The sequence below is a fragment of the Dufourea novaeangliae genome, unplaced genomic scaffold, assembly GCF_001272555.1.
Source record: "Dufourea novaeangliae isolate 0120121106 unplaced genomic scaffold, ASM127255v1 scaffold12, whole genome shotgun sequence".
Lineage (NCBI taxonomy): Eukaryota > Metazoa > Arthropoda > Insecta > Hymenoptera > Halictidae > Dufourea > Dufourea novaeangliae.
Window position 1 is genome coordinate 1,281,249 of NW_015373886.1, and position 22,475 is coordinate 1,303,723.

The following is a 22,475-nucleotide window of genomic DNA, read 5'->3' on the forward strand; positions in this document are numbered from 1 at the left end:
AAGTATTCATTTACTGTTTAACAATATTACTGCGTATAACAAGACGAACGAAAAATAGCTAAAAATAATAAAACAGATAATTTAACCTTTTATGCTCTGAATTACGTTGTTTTTATTTTCTACTGCTGTTTTTATTTTAGACACTTCAAGACCGTTCAAATAACACGTACGGTAATAAGAGAAGCACCCCAACCGTTCGATTTCAATTTTAATGGGGTTGTGTAAGCTGATAGTATACAGTTTCGTAACAATACATGTGAATTATTAGGTGTAGACAATAATTCTAAAAATATAAAACAATTAAAGTTGCGTATCTTTAAGATATATTATGAATATAAGAGAAACTTATCGAAGTCTAAGGTTGTTTGACTGGTAAAGCGAAGGTCCTGGGATCGATTCCCGTTCATCCTAATATTTTTGTTTTATGTTGCCAACGTAACTTCGATAACTTTGACTTGTATTCATAGTATATCTTGAAGGTTCGTGGCTTAAATTGTTCATATCTTTAAATTTATCGAGTGTCTACACCTAATATTGCGTATAATATGATTAAGAACCTGTATACTATCATACAAAACCCCTATTAAAATCGAAGTAAATACTTTTTACCATCAGTAGAGCATTAATGGATATAATAGTACTCAGAAGTACCATCAAAGCCAATGTTGTAAAAGAAGCATTATTACGGTAGCATTTTAATGTAAGCAGTACTTTAAGGTACCTCCAGGCAGTAAAGGGTTAAACTGTTCTCGTTACAAGCGATCGATAACGAAATTACTTCCTCTGTCAAGCCAATTGTCGTAATATATGTATGTACGGTGTAAGCAGAGGTTACAGAGTATCATCGGCAACACGTTGGGTACCTTATAATTGTAAAAATAAAAATATCGTGGATGCCTACCGTCTAATGTTAGCCCGCCGTATTTTCGTTTCGTGACCGGTGTGCGGCTCCTCTATTCCGTTTCGCCGCGTGCTGCTCACCCCGTGTTGTGGGGCACACCTCTCCCGCTATACGCGCGTCCGCTCGAAACGGAAACCGAGTGTGTAACCGCGTTTCAGTACCGTTTCACCAAGAAAACGCTCCGCCCATCGTGGCCACCCGTTAAACAACCACCAGTGTGTTTGTGTGGCTCGTACCACGGTCGTCCTCATGTCAGTGTGATATCGTACTCTCTGGAGAGAAAGAATTCGGAGATAATGGTCCATCCAGGTCACGGATATTAAAATGACGAAAATTATAGGAATTAGTATTCTGGTTCAATCATTGTCTCCTTATCGTCGCAATTTTAAAATTGTATGTAGAACGATTTGAGTAGATTGTTCGTGGGTAAAAATGACATCCTATTCGAGTTGATTAATCCTTTTGGACATAGAACTGATGGCTAATTGGGGATTAATAGTGGATTCTATGAAACATCTGGAAATTGAATGAAAAGGTTACAGAAATTGATTTCCTGCAGGATTTTTGGATCTATGGAAGTGGAGTGTAATATCGTGAATATCTTGATAAAATGGAAAACCTTTATATTTAATTCTTATTTCACAGAAATGATCCTCGAAATATTTATGATAGCCTAACCACTTCGATTTTATACAGGGCGATGGACGATATAAGCGCGGGCAGGAGGCGATTCCTTGCGCAAAAATAAATTAAAAGTGTAGAATAGAAATTCTTTCAGAAAAGATAGATTTTAGAATTCGATAATTTAAAGAATTTAATGAAGAAATATAAATAAAGTCATTTTTAGAATTTAAAAATCTATTGGTACGTATGCAATTGAGTATCGGACTTGAGTAACGCTTGTCTGTTTGTTGCATTCCGTTTCTACTTGCTGCCAGCACGAATACACTACATAGCGATGATTGATACAGTATCGATATTTCGAATATTGATATACATATACTGAATCGATACTTAACCCATAAATGTCGAAATTTCGATATAATCATTATATTTGCCGTAACGTAACAGATCGTAAGGAAAATGGACCAATCGCAAACTTCTCATAAAGTTCGTGATTGGTCGATTTCTTTTCCACATTGTTACCCGAAAATCTGCCTTAGTAAATACTTGCTTAAATAAATGATTTATTTTTATTTTTAGATTTTATCACTTCTAATTTAATTGCAATTATCGATACCGATAATATCGATATTTTATTCCCGATATACGTGTGTATCGATATTTTGGGGTATCAAATATCGATACAATTCAAATGTATCGCCATCACTAGAATACACGTCTTTTCGATGAACCTTCAGAATCGATTTTCTTAAAAACTAAAGCCCCAGATGATAAAAGTCTTATTTTTGCACAAGGAATATCCTCGCCTCCTGTATCATCATTTCAACGGCACCCAGTATATATCTTCAAGTGTTTTATAGTTAAAGTTCCTCGTGTCCAAGAAACAGAAAATAAATAAATAAATCAAAGCACCTGTGTTCGAGCCGAGTAATTTTTACTCGGTGTGGGGAATTGATTAGAATCGACTAGTCGTGGTTAATCAGCGATAAGTATTCGTTTGAATGGTTTAAGTAAGATAGTGGAAAAAGAAGATCTGTAAAAATTGATTCGTAACATCGATTACATCCCACATCCGCCGAAGAGACCACAAGGAACACGGACATGGCGGATGGAACCTCGACAGAGCGGTGTTTTATCCCTGCAAGAAGCATCCACTAATGCTCGCTCCGTATTCAATGATAGGAAGAGGGAGAGAGAGGTGAACCTCCTTGGGTATTTTTCATCGTCCAACGGAAACAAGGTTGGCCACTCAAACGATCGGAGCGAGCAGTAAACGCCGCCGCGCGTTCTGACCGCTCCTTAACGAAAATAGGATCTCGGCGTATAATTGTCCATAAATAATGCCATATCCACAATCTGTCCAAACGCGTATACACGTAAGTCAACGGCGTAATTACCAGTGGATTATTATTTTCAGAGTGTTGCATCGAGCGCGCGCGAGAGCCGTTAAACGGTCCAATGAACGGGGATCCACTAGAAAAATAATTGGCACTTGTTGGCTGTTCGGCCGGGCACACAATTAAAAGATTCGGTCTAACGATTTCTCGCGGGTCTTAGGAGAAGGTGTTCAGGTATCCGAAACGGGAAGCATACAAGAGTTGCATAATTCAACGTGATAATGATTGTCCGGAATTAAGTTGATCTTTTGGAGTCTCGTGGAAGGTTTTCGAACCTGTTTCGTTCAGAGTAATCGGAAGAACGTGAGTCTGAATCCCTCTCGAGGATCGAGTGAAATTTAAGGGTGGAATTACACACATAGAACACTGAAAATAAGCCGAGTTTTGTGAATTTATTAGAATAAAAAAAGCTATTAAATAAATAATGAAATTTTCGGTATTTTATATTTACCAGTTAAAGTTACAGAAGAATCTTTTTTTTTTTTTTTATTAAAAATGTCGGCTGTAAATGTCGCTAGTGGTGAAAGTTTCTGAAGTCTCGCAGCAAGTGCTGAAAATTTCAACATGATTTATTCAACATTTTTTTTTTCAGTGTTTTATATGTATTGCCTCCTTCAATGTTAAAACAAATAATATCTGAGTTGATTTGAACGATTTTTTGCCCTTAAATATAGTAGATGAAAAATTGTAACTCTTGATTACAAATGGCACTCATTGAGCTAATCAGTTGAATTGGTTATTTTTAATAGAAATACTTCTGTCAACGTGGTTGATCATTTTAGTCGATTCGTCCTGTAAACTGGGATTATACATTAATATTCTGGGTCGAAATAGACCCGAGGACCGTAGCAGGATTAAGAGTAGTATATCCATCATCGATGTGATAATAATTCAGTTGAATATTTCAGTTTTAATTCACGAACGATGACGTGGCAGCCGTACTGCGGTAGACGGTTTCTGTAAAGGTTGAATACATTAGGCAGCACACATCAGAATATATGTTCCTAAAGGGACTTCAAAGTATAAACGCCCCCTTCCCCAACCCCCCGAGTACTCGTCCTAGATACCGAACAAAAGAGGCTGACTCAGGGGTAGCTTTCCCCAGCCTGTAATATATCTCAAATATCTTTTAGTATCACCGCTAAATTCATAACTACCGGGTTATAAAACCTCCATAAAATAAGAGTCTATGAAAACAAAAAAGGGGTTTGCAATCCTTCATCCTCTTGTATTTTTTGTATACGAAATTGAAACAACCCTCTCCCATTGACTTGATACGTATCAGAAATCAATAATTTCTATTCCTAGTCGCATTATTTTGCAATGTTAATACAACAATTACACTTTTTAATGCTTTTTTAATAGTAGGTATACTTAACTATAGATTCTGGATGATTATAAAAATTCACATTTTTACGGATCATTTTACAGAAACTGGAATCAATTGAATAAAAACCTTGAATAAATATTTGAAGCACAGGAGAAATTTGTCTTACTAGTACATCGCTTCTTCTCAAAAAGTGCTAAATGTGCGCTTCAGACCATTATTCGAAGTTTCCATTTAATTGATAAGGGATGCACTGAATGGAAGATAGAATACATACAATACGTATAGAAAAAACGTTGATCTTCGTTAGAGCTTTCATTTTACTACTTGTTTTATGTTTTCGTCAGTAAAAAGGCCACCCTAGGCGACCACCATACAATCCCGTTAGATAGCATTTCGTTTATGAGGGGTTAATATAACCAGAACGTTTCGATTGAAAATTCTTCAGATCCCCGAATGTCATCCCCTAATCGTCGACGATTCGTCATAAAATAAGCATAGACCTCGGTTTGAACCCCGTATCCGAACACCCTCCGCATCGCCAGGCGTCGACGAGGTTACCTCATCCCTTAAGCTCGATTTCCAGTAACCCGATGCCTTTTATCGACCGTCCCAAAAGGCCAGTCCCCGTGAGGGGGAAACACGACAATTTAATCAGTCAATTACTCGAAGAGTGTTACCGCCCGGTCGGAAAACAACCCATCTCCCCTATCAGTCGTCTCGTACGGGGACTCGTCGAGGCCAGACGCAACCCTTCATGTTCCTGGCGTCCCCTTCCAAATGAGCGCCTACGGGAACCCTTAAAATTTCGCGTCAGACGTGTGAATCCGCCCCAGTGACCAGCCGAGGGTAACCAGCGACGTTGTACGTGAATTTAACTCTTTCAGTCGCATTCAAATAGTACGGAATATTCGAATATTTGAACAGTATGAAGTATTCGTATTATTTAAATATTCGAATAATAGAAGTGATCGAATTTCGGATTATACCGAATAGAAATTTGATAAACAAATAATTGTAAAGGTCAGTGTGAAAAGAATTTCACGATAAAATGTGAAAACATATATTATATTCAGATTCCTATTCAGTACAATAAAAAATTCTTCATTTCTCCGAATACTTTCAATATTTCGAATATTTGAATAATTGGAATACTTGAATAATTCGAATATTGGAATACTTCGAATATTGGAATACTTCGAATATTGGAATACTTCGAATATTGGAATACTTCGAATATTGGAATACTTCGAATATTTGAATAATTGGAATACTTCGAATATTTCGAATTATTCAAATATTCGTAACAGTCCCAGTTTACACCCTGTACGTGAAACTGTTGCGGTCTCTCGAGTGCACGAGTGTTTACCAGAAGGCGAGGATATTCATTTAGGAGTGAACCCATCCATGGGCAGCACGCGATAGCCAGCCTAGTTAATTTTTATCCGTGGTACACGCATCGCGAAGTTGCGAGACAGGAATGATACAGGCGCGGGGCGTTTGCGTGTCGTCTGAGTAAACGCGTGTGTGTTTCGCGGTGCTCTGGAATCGCGGTGGAAACGCGGCCGCACGAAACACCGCCGCGTTTCCCGGCCTCCGTTTTGCATCGTTATTAATGATGCTGCGTGACCATGCAACGCGGACCAGACGCGGTCTGGGATCATTGCGAATCGATGAAAAAAAAAACCAGCACCACCGTGGGGTTTTGAAATTATAATAAGCGATCCGTACCAAACGCTGACATTCCAAACAGAAAAGGGTGAATATATTTTCAGAGGTTTTTCCCCACTTGTTTGCGGATTTTATGCATTCGTACTGTTAGGTGTACTAATAAATAATGTACCGTATTTTGTTAGGTTATTTGATCTGTTCGAATTTTCCACTAATTTCCAGCATTTTAAAGAGAACACAGAGAAAAGAGATAATATAACTCAATAAATGAAAACTATAAAAATTTCAGTAGAATCACTGTTATGACTTCACTAATCAATAAATCTAAAATCTACGATTTTGACGCGTTCGATAGTTCCAGCCGTTAACCCTTTTCGACCTGAATTATTTCTTTCAAATAACAAAAAAAAATGTTTTTTTGTATACGTTTATTTCTTGGATGTCAGAAAAACGAAGACTCATTAAACAATTCTTAAATATTATTTTCAAAAATACATCCATCCAATGGTAAGAAAGTAAACTATAAGATACGGTGCCATATTGAATTTTCAGGTTCGTAATATCAGTTATAAATGCTAAACAAGTTAATGATTCCAAATTGAATCCTACGGTTGGAAAGGGTTACAGACATTCCAGTTTCCTGTAAGTTTTACATAGCCCTGTCGGTCTATCACACTATCATGGAAGCAGTAGAAACTAATCCAGAATAAAAAAAAACGACCCTCGAACAATGCATCTAACCATACCTCACCTTCACCCCTGAGCCCACCGTCGCGACAATTTCCCGCATTTCAGTATATCCACTTTCCGCGTCCTCGACCCCGAACAAATTCAACCCCACCATCACCCCAACCGCTATCCACTCGACCAATGTTCAATGTCACCGAGAAACACGCCCAGGAAGAGCTCGTCGACGAGAGAGGCTCCCTCGGACGCACTCATCGAATCCTCCTCCTGCATCCCTCGAGCATCGAACCAAGTGTATCTGGCGAACGAAGTCGTCATTGTATTCGCCTCCGCTACCAGGCTACAATATACTCTGGCCCAGGATCCTTTAAAACCGATCCCTAACGGTCCACAAGGAGGGAGACGAAGCAGCCCTTGACGCCTGTAAAATCCTCCCCCCAGCCTCCCTCGAGTATCAAACTGAGTGTATCTGGCGAACAACGTCGTCTTCTTCCTGTTCAATATTTAGCGAATTCATGATCTAGATAAACAATTTCAAATAACGAATAAAAGATAAAAAAAGAGTACTTCACCATTTCTAATCGATTAAACGTGCCGGTTCTATTTTTTATAATAGAATAATATTTTTTCTTGAATAAAGGTACACATAACGATATTAAATTGTGAATTATAAAATTGTGCCCAACTTAGCCCAGGATCCCTTAAAACCGATGCTTAACGATCGACAGAGGTCAGGGGAGGGGATCCAGCCCTTGACTTCTGTAGAAACCCCCTTATAGCGTCCCTCATGCATCAAACAAAGTGTCTACAATATACTCGCCCCCAGGAACCCCTAAAACCGATCCTTAATGATCGACAGAGAGAAAGAAAAGGGAACCAGCCTCTAGAATCCTCCTCCTAGCGTCCCTCAAGCATCATATCAAGCGTATCCGGCGAACGAAGTCGTCGTCACACTGTTCGCCTCCGCTACCAGGCTTCAATATACTCGCCCCCAGGATCCCCTAAAACTGATCCCCAACGATCCACAGTGGGGAAAAAGGATGGGACCCAGCCCTTGACGCCTCTAGAGTCCTTCGTAGTCTCTATCCCTCTCGCGCTCGTTATCTCCCGACGCGGTTGCACGTGCATCATCGGCGTGTATGCACCACATGCAGCAAAAGCCGACGATGCCTACGCGTTGGCGCGTCGTCCCTCCTGCACAATACTCCCTTTACCCCTCTCTGGGTCCACCGAGCGTGTATTGATTGAGGTGAATGCACGACGTCGGCGTCGGCGTCGTCGGCCTTCCCCCGCCCCCGCTGGAGAGGGTGGAAGTGCATACAGCCGCCGCTGGAATGGTGCGAGGGAGGGGGGTTATCCGCGGCGCGGGGGATGGAGCTCCTGGCGCGTCGAGCTCGATAGAGAAAAAGTAGCAACAGAGAAAGAGAAAAGAGAGAGGCAAAAGACAATCGGTCTCTCCGGGAGCTTGCAAAGGAAGATCGAAGAGACCGCTCGCGCGACCGGTATCGATTGAAGGAAGACGAGAGAGCCGCCCGCGAGTATACAGCGGTGCGGACGGAATCAGACTGAAAGAGAGCTTGCAGAGGAGGGTGGAGGGGGAGGCGGTCTGGGTGAACGTTGGAGGGAGATCCATGGCAGAAGAGCGCGTTGGAGAAAGAGAGATGGAATACGTGTTGTGTGAGAGTGAGAGAGAGGAGGGAAGCAGCACCGGTGGAGGAGGCATTATATACTGGCTGGATCCTCATTCGGCTGGCAGTTTCTCGGCTGAACGCGGCACCGACTCTAGGCCACGCTCATACCACAGCTAAACACACACATATCCGCGACAGACTGGTATCATCTGTGCTGTCCCTACTTTTTCGTTCGCATAAACCAACCGGGAGGGGGAGGATTCGTGGAAGAATTTACGGGGGCGCAACCGAAAAAAAGGATCTCATCGACATCACCAGTCAAGGATCCACCTGTGCTCTTCGTTCTACCTGGGGAAACTCTTCTTGGAGGACCGCGGACTGCTGGTCGACGTTTATCATTTTTTTTTTATTCAAATTTTGGTATCGACACATCGAGCCTGGTTTCTGTGTGGTTTTTCTTCGTCGGGGGAGACTCGAAGAATCGGAGAGGGAGAGTATATATATATATATACATACGTGTGAGAATCTTCGGGGGAGATACTACGAGAAGAATGGCCACTTACGCGACCTACAGGCACGTCGAGCTCGATAATGTCGGATACGGGAAGAAAAGGTAATTTCCGGAAATTTATCTACCGTTTCTCGTAACCGCACTGCGGGCTTTTTTCCGGTCCCCGCGACATCGGGGAACTCCGTACAGCGCTTTTTTCGACTCTTTGGCAGAAAAAATCTGGCTTGTTTTCGCGATCGATCCGAGGTTGAACGTGAGTTTTACCCGCGGAACATTTTTCCTTTTAAACGAAGAATCGTTCGATCGAGATTTCTTGTTTCTTAGAATTTTGCGCATAGAAAATTTGAACATTAGAAAGATGCTGTCGTTAAGGATTTCAAAGATTTTTGGCAATTTTCTTTCTCCAATACCTGCAAGCTCCTTTCAGTGTCAACTCTCAAGTAGAAACTTCGAGAAGGTTCTTATAGAAATTTCCAAAATTTTCCAGTGGGCACAAAGAATAGGGAAGAAGGTGTAAAAAAAACCATATCTGTCAGTGTCGTAACTTTCTTAATAATTTTTCTTTTAAACAAAATCGGAATTGTTAGACCAAGATTCGGTGTTCAATTGTCTCTAGATTTTTCATTCCTTAGAATTTTCCGAATAGAGAATGTGAACATTAGGAAGATAGTGTCATTAAGGATTTCGAAGATTCTTGACCATTTTCTTTCTCCAAGGTCTGCAAGCTCCATTCAGTGTCGTGTAACTCTCAAGTAGAAACTTCGAGAATTTTCCTACAGGAATTTCCGAAATTTCCCATTGGGTACAAAAGAGTAGGGAAGAAGGTGCAGAAAGGTGGTATCATCGTTAATTTAATATTTCGTTTAATTGTCCCATATTCTGTGAATTTGAAAATGATGCAGTGGTGCGTCAAAGGCAGGACACGATTGCAAAGCGCGGAAATTCGAAGGGCGCCAGGACGCGCAGTGTCCCATCGTCATCACACCCGTGAGCGCCTTCGATCGATTTACATCTCCCCGCCGAGGCACAGTCCTTGAATCTCGTCGCTGCTCTTTGGAGAGCTGCTGCAGCGCCCCTTCGCAGCCGCCCCAAAGGATTCCATTTGATTTTCAAGTTCATCGTCACTTTTTCTCTTTCGTCGAAAACAAAACGAATTTACCCATTGACGAGATGTCTTCGATAAGTTCCTATTACCGTGTATGAAGTGTAGCCTGTATTTACGAGCGCGTTAAGGATACATAGATCCATAAGCTAATCACCACCTTTACAAAACTGGACCTCTCTCCCCACTGTCGTTCGAGATTTCCTGCGGGGCTCTGTCCCCTTATCAACCGGGCATCGACGGTGGACGGGTCGCTGCGGCCAGTTATCTCAAATACAAAGAGGAGGATAAACAACTGTTACACCGGTACTTTTCAGGCAGCCGCGGAGTGCTTTATCTACGGAATTACCTAAGTGGTTTCTACCCGTGATAAAAATTGCCGGTACGCTTCCCAGGAAGTTCCACATCCTTTCTTGGGCCTTCGTCTAATTGCTCTCCCCGCGGAGAGCCTTAACGTGTTGACGAGCATAAAGCTGAATGATTATCGGGATGTTTGGGCACGGATATTCCATTCGTGGAGCATCGTTTTCAGGTGAGGCTAGAAAGTAGGTTTGTCGAGATTCGATTGTGCCTCGGCTGAGGATACTAGTGTATCTATTACCAAATGTCACTTGCTTCGATTACTCTATCTAAATGTTTTTTTTCCCTTTAATTATTATTATTATTCAAACAGAAATACTAGGTACTTGAATATAAAATTGAAATTCTCAGGTTCATTCAATCAATTCTGTGTATTTAGTTCGTTACCACTTTGATTCGTTATTCGAAGCTTTTCATCTAGCTAACGAATTTCTCTATCTCCGCTTTATCTGTGCTCTCCTTACACTTCGCAGCAGACTCTTTGTATCTCTGGGCTTCGAAAAAGTCCCGAGTGACCGGGGACTGTTAATTGTTCAGACATCTTTCACCCAATCAGACCGCAGAGTATCCCAAACATCCACATTTCACTCAGCACTGATAGCAACACCCCGAGACCATAAGAGGAATACCTTTTTTTAAACCGTCGCTCTTCATGTCGCTTCACCAGGTCGGTGAAAGGGTTAAATATACCGAGGGACCAACTGAGCCCAAACGTACCAAAAGTCGTCACGGGCTGCACCGAAATAGAGAGGCCCAAAGCGGGGAACAGTTAGGTTTAGAAAGCGTGACGTTGCTCTGCTAGGGTCTTACGTGTGCCTCGGAACAGATTAGCCGTCTAATTACTCAATTTTTTTTCTTTTTTCTCTCAAGAATTCTTTTCGAAAAAGTCTTATTTTCAGGCCAGAGAACCTCCCGTGGATATCGCGGGAGAGGAAAACGAGAGAGGTCACACACGCGATCCTCCCGTTCCCGAAAAGATTTATGCAATTGAGCCTCGTTGAAACGTGTGGTCAACGCCCTCGAACAATCAACGTGTACTCGAGGCTGCCTCCCCAGTCGACTCTAATTACACGAGTATGTCACCTCCGGCCACTTTGTGCGCTTAATTGCCGGCGTCTTGATTTTTCGCCGTGCCTTATCTCTCGGTGGACCCACCTACGCGACGTGGGGCTTTAAGTGAAATCAGGCATAAATCCCCACCCATGTAGTTCTTTTATCGACGCTTTCACGGTTACCAGAACCGCGAGGCCCGCTGGTCTTTTATCGCGTGTTCGACGAAGTCTGTTAGCTACTTTACGCGAGCGAGAAAATTGACTTCTACGTGGGACAGTTTTGTTCGGATTCCTCGAACGAATTGGGTGTTCGAAGGTACCGTTTTTATGAGGTGCAGTAAAAACGGGACCGTAAGCCGACGCGGTTCCACATAAAGTAAATCTAGTGTTTCTCGAAGCGAACTAGAAGTGGTGTTAGATTTTAATTATTCTTCCCTTTTTTGCTTTTCTGGCTACTGTACACGTAAATGTATGTTTTCCGTTGTCACTGAAAAGTTTTCATTACGATGCGTGGCAGTGGGCGAACAAATAATACTGGCCAAAAACTTTTTGTTTAACGTTTCGATCGCGATGACGTTTGATACGCTGATTATGAATTTGCAAAACGTTCTTCTCCTACACGCATAATTTTTGAGAAATTTAGTTTTGAAGAAATAATCATAAAAGGAAATATCCTATTTCTGTTTGCACCAGGAGATTCTGTAGACTATGAATTTCTCTAATAATCTCTAATAAACTCTAATAATTACTAGAACCATCCGCGTATATTGATGATTTACGATTTTAACTGTATTTTTTTTACAATTGCAGAAGGTAAGTTTAATTTCTTTTGTGTATTTCAAGGAGACGATTGTTCATTAAAAATTATCTAATGCAAAAACTCTTGGCATTGTGATTTTATTTTTACGGAGATACAGAAAAGTATATTTTTCGTACCGTAGTTTTGATAACTTGTTCATTCGTTGTCGATTATAAGATATTTAGATATTCTTTTGTATATCTAAATATTGATTGAGTCATAAATAATTTTCATCATAGATGTAATAAAAATTACTGAATAACGATTTAACGACGCTGGTAACGGAGCAATCAGTAATCACGATGGATTAACAGTAACAGTAAACGATTGTAGACCAACTCAAAATTCAAACCAAGAAAATGGAACTAACTTTCAATTCGATCTTACAGAAATCGATAGAAGAATATTTTCTCTGAATAACACAGAAAGAAATGAATAATAAAAGCATCGTTGCACCCGCCACGATTAACAATTCCAATACGCTGAACGCACCGCGCAAGCATCTATCGTTCCATCCGTCGCAGTAAAACAAGTAGGAGGATCAGGCACAAATCGGGCCTGGAAAGAAAAAAGGTACGCGTCGTCTCTCGCCCACGCGTCGTTTACCGTTGCGTCTCATTATCCTCGTTAAGGAGGTTAATCGTCGATTGATAATTTGTCGAAAATTGAGTCCACCCGGTTAAGGGGTTCCGGTCCAGGATGAAATTGACATTGGTCCTTGTCTGATCGTCTGAGTCACTCGAATTACCAGCTAATTAAATCCAGTTGCTTTTTTGCATGCTCCCATGTGTCTTCGTCTAATTCCTTTTATCGACTTCCCTGAGTTCTGTCGGATAGAAGGTTTGATTTGATATATCGAACTCTTCGTGACACAGTAATCGAACCTGGTTGGCAGTAGCGGAGCTGGGCCAGCGGTTTTATAGCTGGCAGATGTCCCGAACAGTTTTCAGCTTGTTCGGTTAGGTCAGGACCATTCATCTGTATTACGATGTTCTCGATCTAGAGGGTGTCCAAACAGACGCAGTTGAATTTCTACATCGTATCTATATCCTCTGCAAGCTTACTAGTGTCACTTGGGCCGTTCGTTTCACAGAGGTTATCTAGGCACTTTATTTTAAATATAAGAAATTCAATGCCAATCAAGCGTTTTGACACATTAAAATTTAAAAAGCATAATTAAAAATGTCGAGCTAGTTACTATGGTCTCTGGACGGCTCACTTTGATCACCGACCCCTTGGCGACATGTCCTCTAACTCTTTGTCTGCTAGCTGTCTCTCTGGTGTAGCTAAATTGATAATGACTGGACCCCATATGTTTCCACCAATTCAAGTGTTTCTGTTTAATGAGAACTACATTGGAAGGAGATTTAATATCTTCTGCTAAACACATATATGACAAATTGGTCCATCATTGCAGTCGAATCCTGTGGTAACGAGGGGGACACAGAGTATCACAGATTCGCCAAATGGGACAGGATCCCCAGCGAATATTCCGGCCAGGTATTCAAACATCGAAACCAGTGCCTACCGGTGCCACATACTCCGGCGGCGATCTTCTCATTACCGCTAAATCAGCGACTCGAGACGTGAACGCACAGCGATGCATCGCCTCGGTAACAAAGGCCCCGTGACCGCGGGTGCAAAGACACGGATGGAACCGGCCCCAACAGTCACGTGGTTCCCGACTCCGTTTCCGTAAGAATCGAAGTAACTGGACCCCGTTGGAGAAGCTCGAAACTTCGAAGGGAAGGGAGGAAAGATAAAAGAAAACGACCGCTGGGAAGCGCGTTCTGACCCGGATACAAACCGCTAATCAAAGTCTCCAATTAGAAGAGCTTCCACGGGCACACGCGAACGATATATTTCGAGCATGAAGCTAATAAGAGAAATTCGAAAATCTCAGGAGCATGAACCTCTTTCGTTCAGAACGCCACGCCAACCGGGAATTAATCGAAATCCGTAATGAGAGAAATTTTGTCGGGCCTCGAAGGAAGACGGATCGATGGTACGGTAGAGTTTCTAAAGATGAATCGGAGGACTCGACTGAAAAAAATTGATGTTTCTGAAGTTTAGAGGGAATTCTGCGATAGAAATCGCGGAATTCTATATACCTGAAGAATATTCTGACAGCCTTAGAGCTAACTTAAGAGGATTGTTAGGATTTCTAAAAGCTTCAGAAGACATTATGAAGATGTCCACTCGAGAATTTCTCAAGTTTTTTCGTCATACGTATCCTTAGAGCACTACAGACGAGGAATTTCGTCGAGGAATGTATGCAATAACGTTCCAAGCGGCTTCTATTCCTTCAGGTGCCCAATGTCATCCGCGGAGGAACAGATTCCGAAGACGATCGAGAGAAGTTCAAGATGCTTGTCAGGGTTACGCGTGTTTATCACTCGAAGACAAAGACGGTACTGTACGAAGATTGTACAGAGTCAGCATTATAACGGGAGCATCGATGGGAAGACGACAGTTTATGAGACCGAATCGTTCGTGGATCAACGGATAAGCACATCGATCACTGTGTGAAACAGATCGGCGACGATAGCTGAATCCTCAGCGGCTCTGACTCGTGACTTTGTGTTCTATTGTTTGACACAGGTGCGAACAAGGAACTCTAGTAGACAACGGCTTGCTATCGGACCTTGGACAGTTGTCATGCATTGTATTCTCAATGGTTTACTGCTTTCGTTGGACCCTGTCTGAAAGTTCTTTTGTGGTGATACTTTCTCGATATTTAGAACCGTTTCTAGCCTTCGGTGAGAAACGTAGTCTGTCACTGCTGAAGGCCAGGGCTTAGCAACAGAGGACTCAACAACTGCTCGTTACATACATAGTTACAGTGAGTCAAACAAGTCTTCGGAAACACCCTCTAAAATAGAACTTTTTTAAAATTCGACCAAGTGACTTTAGTTTTCTCAGCTTAATAAACTGATTAGGCAAACAATTATGTACTCCCGTTAATTATTTACAGCTTCGAATAATGTCATTAGACCCTGCAACTTGTCACTAGGTATCCTTCGCATAAAATTGTGCCCAACTCTGCTTGGATCCCTCATATCTTCAACAAGAAGACGTGTTCTTCATAAACCCAGCCTGAGCTAAAAAATTCAATCAAACTTGCACCCATCTACGTATCGATCACCCACCACCATACCACTCTTCTCTCCCTCGGCCTAATAAAAGTTCGCCAGACCCTGATCCGTCGTTATCGAACCCTCGAGCAGAATTTATGCGTTCCCATATAAGCGAATTCAGATTCCACTGACCACTTCCGCCTCGAGCCCATCGAGCCTATGATCCCAGACCACGGGTTGTCTGACGTCGATCCACGTGGATCGAAGTGTAACGAAGTATCATCTTGACTTCTTCTTCTCCTGCTTCTTTATCGCCTGTCTACTTCCTCGTCTCGTCCATGTGTAAAACGAGTCGTCGAGGCTCGAGCCGCCTCCACGTGGATCGAAAACAGTATCGCGTTACGGTGAACGAGACACGCTCCTTCCGTCGACTCTCGCCCCGTTAGAGGGGGGGGGGGTTACTCACCCCCGTTGTGTCCATCCGTGCACACGAAAGGGTGGACATCAGATCGCCGTACTACACCCGGCTTCCCTGCGTACGCGGCCCTTTTGTGGATATACCGTTCTTCTTCGGGGCTTCAGACAAGAGAGAGAGGGAGAGAGAGAAAAGGCGGATTTTACGAAGCGCGTGACGCGGACTGAAGCCCCGTCGAGGACGGCTCTGTGTCTGGACCCCCCTTTCGTTAATTTCGAACCGAGCCTACCCCTTTCGTATTTTATACAGGGTGTAACGGCGACACAACCAGAGTCGCTGATCACTTATACATATACAGGGTATAACAAAAGTGTTATAGGTCCCTGAAATGGGTGACTCGAGAGATGATTTGGAACAAGTTTTTCTTTAGACAAAATGTTATCCGAAGCTTTGTTAACGAGATATTAACGAAAAACCTCGACGAATCAGGTCGCATGTCTGCCGGCTGAGCTCCCGCTGTAACGTTAGCTACCAACATTTTGGCTAAGAAAGAACTTGTTCCAAATCACCTCACGAGTGACCCATTTCAGGGACTTAAACTGGTATTATGTCATCAAAGTCATACTGAACACCGAAATAATAATTTTTTCGGTTTCTATAAGGGTGGGGCTTACATGTACAGGGTTACATAGGGAGAAGGTACAACCGAAAATACCGGTATTTTACGTTTCGGTAGAAGTCCCTGCCTACAACACTTTTGTTACACCCTGTATGTGCTAATGTTTAGGAACGTTGACAGTACGTGTGGTATTGTCAGTTTCCTACAGGTATTTATTGTAAGACGATACGCAGAGGGACTGTAAGATCGATGAAGAATAATTGTAAGTAGAGGCGACGAATTGTAGATGGACGTAGAGTAGTAAGAACTATTTCAATGATATAAATCTCTAGAACGACATAACTTTTCGATAGATCGAATGATATACAATCGTTCGAAAGTCATCTCGGGAGCACCACGGTGAAATGACTGATCGTCGGTAACGAACGTTGTCACGATAATAAAGCGGTCCAATTTCCGCGGCGACACGATAACGAACCGATCGTGTGCAGCGTCGGCACGAAAGCTTGAAGTAGAAAAAACAAAACGAAAGAGGTGAAAGAAACGTGCCGTGACTCGGTACTCGATCGCGCTCACGTCATTGATACCGCGTCTCTGCAACCACCCACTCCCCGATACCTTTATTTATAAACCTGCCGCTTTTAGGGAGCGTTGACTCTTATCTGTCTCTCTGTGTTGAACGTCGACTGATAAGGGAGATAGCCACGCGAAAACGATGGAAGTCGTTCGATCGTATGTGTGTGTACACCTTCGGTCGATAGCGATCGCGTGACATCTTGTGTGTGACGTGGACTTGACGTTCGATTGTTTATACTTTGACCCTTCGAAAAATTTTAAAGGCATAATAATAATTGTGCTCTCTGGCATTGGAATGGAATATACGGGGTGTCCCATTTAAATCGACCCACTCGAATATCTCCGAAACTGTTGACGATATTAAAAAATGTTTCAGACAAAAGTTATAAATGGTATCAGAGGGGGTATACTTTCTGATGTAATTTTTTTCTATGTAGATACATAAGAGGTCATATGAAGGTCAACTTTGTTTTCTTAAATGGAATTGTATATTTTTTAATGCGGTACTTGATGTTACTCGTTATACCCTACATGAAATATTAAGTCATTTATGATGAATTAGTGCATTAAAAAATATATGAATCCATTTAAAGAAACAAAGCTGACCTTGGTATGACCTCTACACGTTCACATAGAAAAAAATTATTCATACCAGAAAGTGTATCCCCTGATACTATTTAACTTATGTCTGAAACGTTTTTTAATATCGTCAATAGTTTCTGATATAATCGAGTGGGTCGGTTTAAATGGGACACCCTATATAGACTTCATTCTGTATAGACAAATAGAATGTTGCATATTTATAGTCATTTATGATTCAACTCAATAATTTTCTTCGCACTTGGGGGTTATAACGCGCACAGAAATGACGATCATTTAATAAAAATTCCCAATGTGAATTAAAATAAAAATGAGTAAATCTCTGAGAGAGCAAATCGCTCACGAACGATAAGTAGTGTATTTACATCTCGATTCGAAAATTATACGGATGTAAACTGTAAGAATTTATTTCAAAGAAAAAGTGGATTCATTCATGCTTCTCGATGAACGAATGATCCACGGATACCGCCAAATAAAATCGCTTCTCGATCATAGAACTGCGTTAACAAGCCCGATCGATCGAACTAAACGACGTCGAAATAAATTCCGATCCGGTGCCTCGGTTGTTCACGTGATTATCCGCTTGTTAAGCCAAAGAAGGTACCCATCTCATCTACGGAAGAGAGAGAGAGAGAGAGAGAGAGAGAGAGAGAGAGAGAGAGAGAGAGAGAGAGAGAGAGAAATAAACCAGCGATTTCACCGGAACCGAATATAGACGATCGATTACATCGAATCGTCTCGCGAGCAGAGGCGTAATTGGCCAATTAGTTAATTTCACGTAAAGTTCGTTCGATTACGCCAGTCGTCGATTCCGTTACGTAAAGTCACCATCGCGACTTTTATTCCAGCACGAAGAGATATATCCAAGTTTCCATATAAGTCCTGACAATCATTGAACACCTATTAGAAGTGGTTCGACGTCTGGTTCACGCGGCTTCTTTTGTCTCTCGTGACTGGTTTCAAGCCTCGCTTGTTGCCCGATTACGTCTTGATTATCGATTCCATTTCTAGAATCGTTACTACCCAACCGTTTGATGAATTGTCCCCTGACTGGACTCAACCGATCCCAACCGCTCTCCGTTCCGAGTCGTCTTTGGGACCTCGCGCATGCATTTGCATTAATCGGGCCGCGGGGACTGTATATGGCGCCGCGCCTCCGCGAAGAGGATGTCGCAAACTTCTGTCAATCGCGACGAGATACAGCCGTGTCGTCTGCGCAACAATGGCTCGACGGAGGAGCAATTTTCCACCCCCTCCTTCGTGTCTCACGTTTATCGCGTGCGCAGTCAGTGAACACGTCGATATGCTGTTTTGTGTCGTGCAAACAGCAAAAGTGGGAGGAAGTGTGGCACTCCATAGATCTGAGGGGTTCTTTATACTTTTCTGCGATTCTCCATTCTTTCCAAGGTCTTCAGGAAGGAATCATATTCTCGAGTCCTTGACAGGGACTTCTACCGAAACGTAAAATACCGATATTTTCGGTCATATCTTCGCCCTACATGACCCTATATAAGTCCTACCCTTATAGAAACTGAAAAAATACCGGTATTTATTTCGGTTTTCGGTAAGATATCGGTTTCGGTATGACTTTGATGACATAATACCGGTATCAAAATCATACCGGTTTCAGTCTTTGGTCCTTGGACAGTGTCATACGTAGGAGATCCAATCCTTTTTAACATTTTGAAGCATAAGATTTGACAACAAAAGATGTCTTGTTGCACTGGAATTTTATTTTTTATAAAAGGTGATCAAATCGTTTTATTTTTATTATTTTCCATTTTTAGTAGTTTCGATTTAAAGGTTGTATGAGAATAATAACATTCCACCGTGTACGTGCAAACATCAAGAAAGTGGGATATTTTTCAGACCACTGTGTTTCGAAGAGTTATAGGTAGTTCCGAAACTTTAGGTCAGAAGATGAGCTATTCTATAGATTTTCACTGAAAGAACAGTAAGTCCTATATTGAAATACAATAATAAGTCTTTTTCGTGGGTTTATCTTGTATTGGGAGATGTTCTGGGTAAAAAGCTAATGTATAGCTCTTCTGCCTAACTCTTTCGCCAGTACACGATTGTTCGTGACCTATTATAGTGTACTGGATGGATGGGCCAGTATGAATGGCCCATTAAACCCCATTAGACTGTTGTCTAATTAAGAACAGGAATAAGTTCCCGATGGAAAATCCGTTTAATCGGCGGAGAACGGTACACTACCCAGAGCCAATCGGTCAATTTAACCCCGAAACATCGTTCCACCGACTTCGAGACAGAGTCATACATCAACGGTGATCCTGACAGCCACCACAGGCCTCTCGGCGCCCCTCTAAAACGTACTTAACCCACGGTTCACCTTTCTCCGCCTCCCGTTTCAATTAAGGCCCTAGAGTTGCTTATTTTTCGCTTCGATTCAGGAAGTTCCGTCCGGTCGATTAGCCGAACAACACACATTACGTTTCCACAGTTCGAGTCGTGGACGTATCTCGAAGTCTTAGGGTCCTAATAGACACTCGAAGACTGCGTTGGCGTGGACACCGACAGATAGGAGGAAGCTCCGCTGGTAATCGGGCGTAGAAATTACGAGTAGGTTTATGTTTCCTCGCGGGCGGGTGTATCGAGCGAAGAAGGCAACCCGGGGAATAAATTATCCCGTCTGCGGTATAACGGAGAAAATTCACTGAACGTACGTGTGCAGGAAACCGCAATTTCTCCGTCTGGAATCGAACAATCCCAGGAACCTATGACCTGGCTGGAGCCGGGGAATTGTTCTGGACGGGCGTTCGATACTTCTGATAGAGCTATTGTGAGATCATCGACAATATTTTTTTTTTCTTTCTTTTTTTTTTTTTTTTGAGTCGACCATCGTGATTCTGAACAGGTGTTTGATACTTCAAATAGAGCTACAGTGAGATTATCGACAGCATTTCTTGAAGTAGACCATCATAATTCTGAACAGAACCTAAATTTACTAGAGTTATAAAGAGACTATTGATGGTATTTTTTGGAGTAGACCAGCATAATTCTGAACAGAACCTAAATTTATTAGTTATAGAGAGACTATTGATAGTATTTTTTGGAGTAGGTCGTCATAATTATGAACAGGGATTCAATACTTCTAATAGACCTATAGTGAAACCATCAATAGCATTTTTTGGAGTAAACCAACATTGGTGCCGGTGATCATGAAAGTGGTGTCACATAGGTCGTGTATTTATCGTCTCGAGAATTCTTTCATATTATTAAAATTATATATCAATCAATGTTACATAAAATCAGAGAAAAATAAACTTTTTTTTTGGTGTCGTGAATTTACACTACTTTCATAATCACCGACCCAATATAATGGTGAGCAATACCGCTTTTTATGCTGGGATTTCAATACTAGTAAAAGACAGTAGCTCTTCCTTCACAATGTTTATATTGCTGTTCGAACTTGACAATATCCTACCACTTAACACAGTACTTCCAATTAGTCTATAGAATATATACTATACAGCCAAATATTTAAAGATTGAATTCCATATTCATCTAAAAATTCTTAAAAAGAAATCATTGATGCCCACTTGACTCCAGACCCCCAGAGTGCAAAGACATGAACGTCTGCACAGGACAGTACTACTTCTCGGACCCAAAAGCGCTTTTGCATGATTTTGAATACAGTAACTTTTACATCGCTCTATCGATAATTTAAAAATTTGGAGCCACTTCGACTAACTTCGATTAACTTTAACCAACGATTAACTAAATCAGCAGTGTAGTCAACAATAACACTTTTAATTGTATGACGTACTTAACCCATCTTTTCGTCATACATCATTTTACATCATGACCTATCCTGTAATCGACGTTATAACTAAACATTCGTCAAACGTACAACTGAAAGAAAAACACATAATATATTAGAAAAATATTTTCATCGAGATAAAAACATACGTTACAAATATTTCTGTTAATCGGACTTGAAAATGATGATAAATTACAACAGTAAATATTCAACACAACCTGGACACATGTTGACAAACGTGACGGTATGTAACGTGCCGATTTCTGAGAATCGTGACTTCGAGGTCGTAATTTTTACGATGGTTTAGTGAACTAGGGTTAAAGTTAATCGAACTTGGTCGAAGTGGCCCTTGATTCCCCGGTTAATTCGAAGGAAATAAAGATTTCTTTAATTCCATTCAGCCGAGCGTCGACACAAGCCTCCGCGGGATAATTGCCGGTTTCCTTTTGAAGCGGCGTGTGTCGCGGCGGCGGCTCACCGATAATGACTTAATCGTTCCGTTCCCACTGTGTATATCAGGAGGGGGCCTTTCACGCGGGATCCTCCCGATTGTTCTCCCGTGGAATCGCGTGCGTTACATAAGGGGGTGCCTTAACGCGCGCGGGAATTGCGTCGGGCTGGTAATTATTCTCGGTGTCGGCCGAGCGCAAACTGGCACGTGTGAATCGGTAAACGTGCTCGTGTGTGTGTGTATGTGTGAGTTGTCACGAGCCGCGGCTTTTGAACACGTCGTGTGTCACACGAACGATCGAATCGTCTCCAAATCGCCACAGGCACCCCTTCAACGGAGACACGACCAAGGAAATCGAATTAACCGGTCATTAGCGCTATTCAAACAACCTGCAGACATTTTTCTATTATTTTTTCTTTCTTTCTTTCTTTTTTTTTTGATCCACCATTAATCTCCCGCACGGAACGAAACGTTGGAGAATTCTGAACGTACAATTACCATACGAAATTCAATAGGCTTAATTGGTGTCTTTATTACTAGATGTTGGACGATGGACACGTAATTGGAATTTTGACGAGAACGTTAGATATCCTAGACGAAGGTTAACCCTTTCGTTACTGTATAATCGTATTGTCGTAAGGTTTGTCACGTATTTTTTTAGAAATAGGACAGATTATTTTCATGCAAGAAAATTTGTTAATACCATCAAATCTGAGGAAGCAATGTATCCCCAACATGGATGTACCAAGAATTTATTCGTATTGAATATTTTTAAAAAGATACGTTGAAATTACAGTTTGAACAGAAAGTTTTGGCAGCCAGTGTATGTAGCTCTCAGAATACTGATATAATAGTAATAATTATAACAATAATATTTGTTTATACACGGGT

The 22,475-nt window shown here is 41.7% G+C and overlaps 1 protein-coding gene across 4 annotated transcripts in view; it reads left to right on the forward strand.

The window, feature by feature from the left end:
- LOC107194726 (microtubule-associated protein Jupiter) overlaps positions 1 to 22,475 on the forward strand; it is a 97,635-nt gene that overhangs the window by 51,967 nt on the left and 23,193 nt on the right. For 2 of the 4 annotated variants that reach the window (XM_015584402.1, XM_015584426.1), the window contains exon 1: positions 8,521 to 8,851. The exons of the other annotated variants lie outside the window; for them this stretch is intronic. In XM_015584402.1, the coding sequence (XP_015439888.1) occupies positions 8,790 to 8,851 (62 nt within the window). In that variant the 5' untranslated portion in view covers positions 8,521 to 8,789. Of the gene's footprint in view, positions 1 to 8,520; positions 8,852 to 22,475 lie in introns of those variants that run through there. 4 annotated transcript variants of the gene reach the window in all.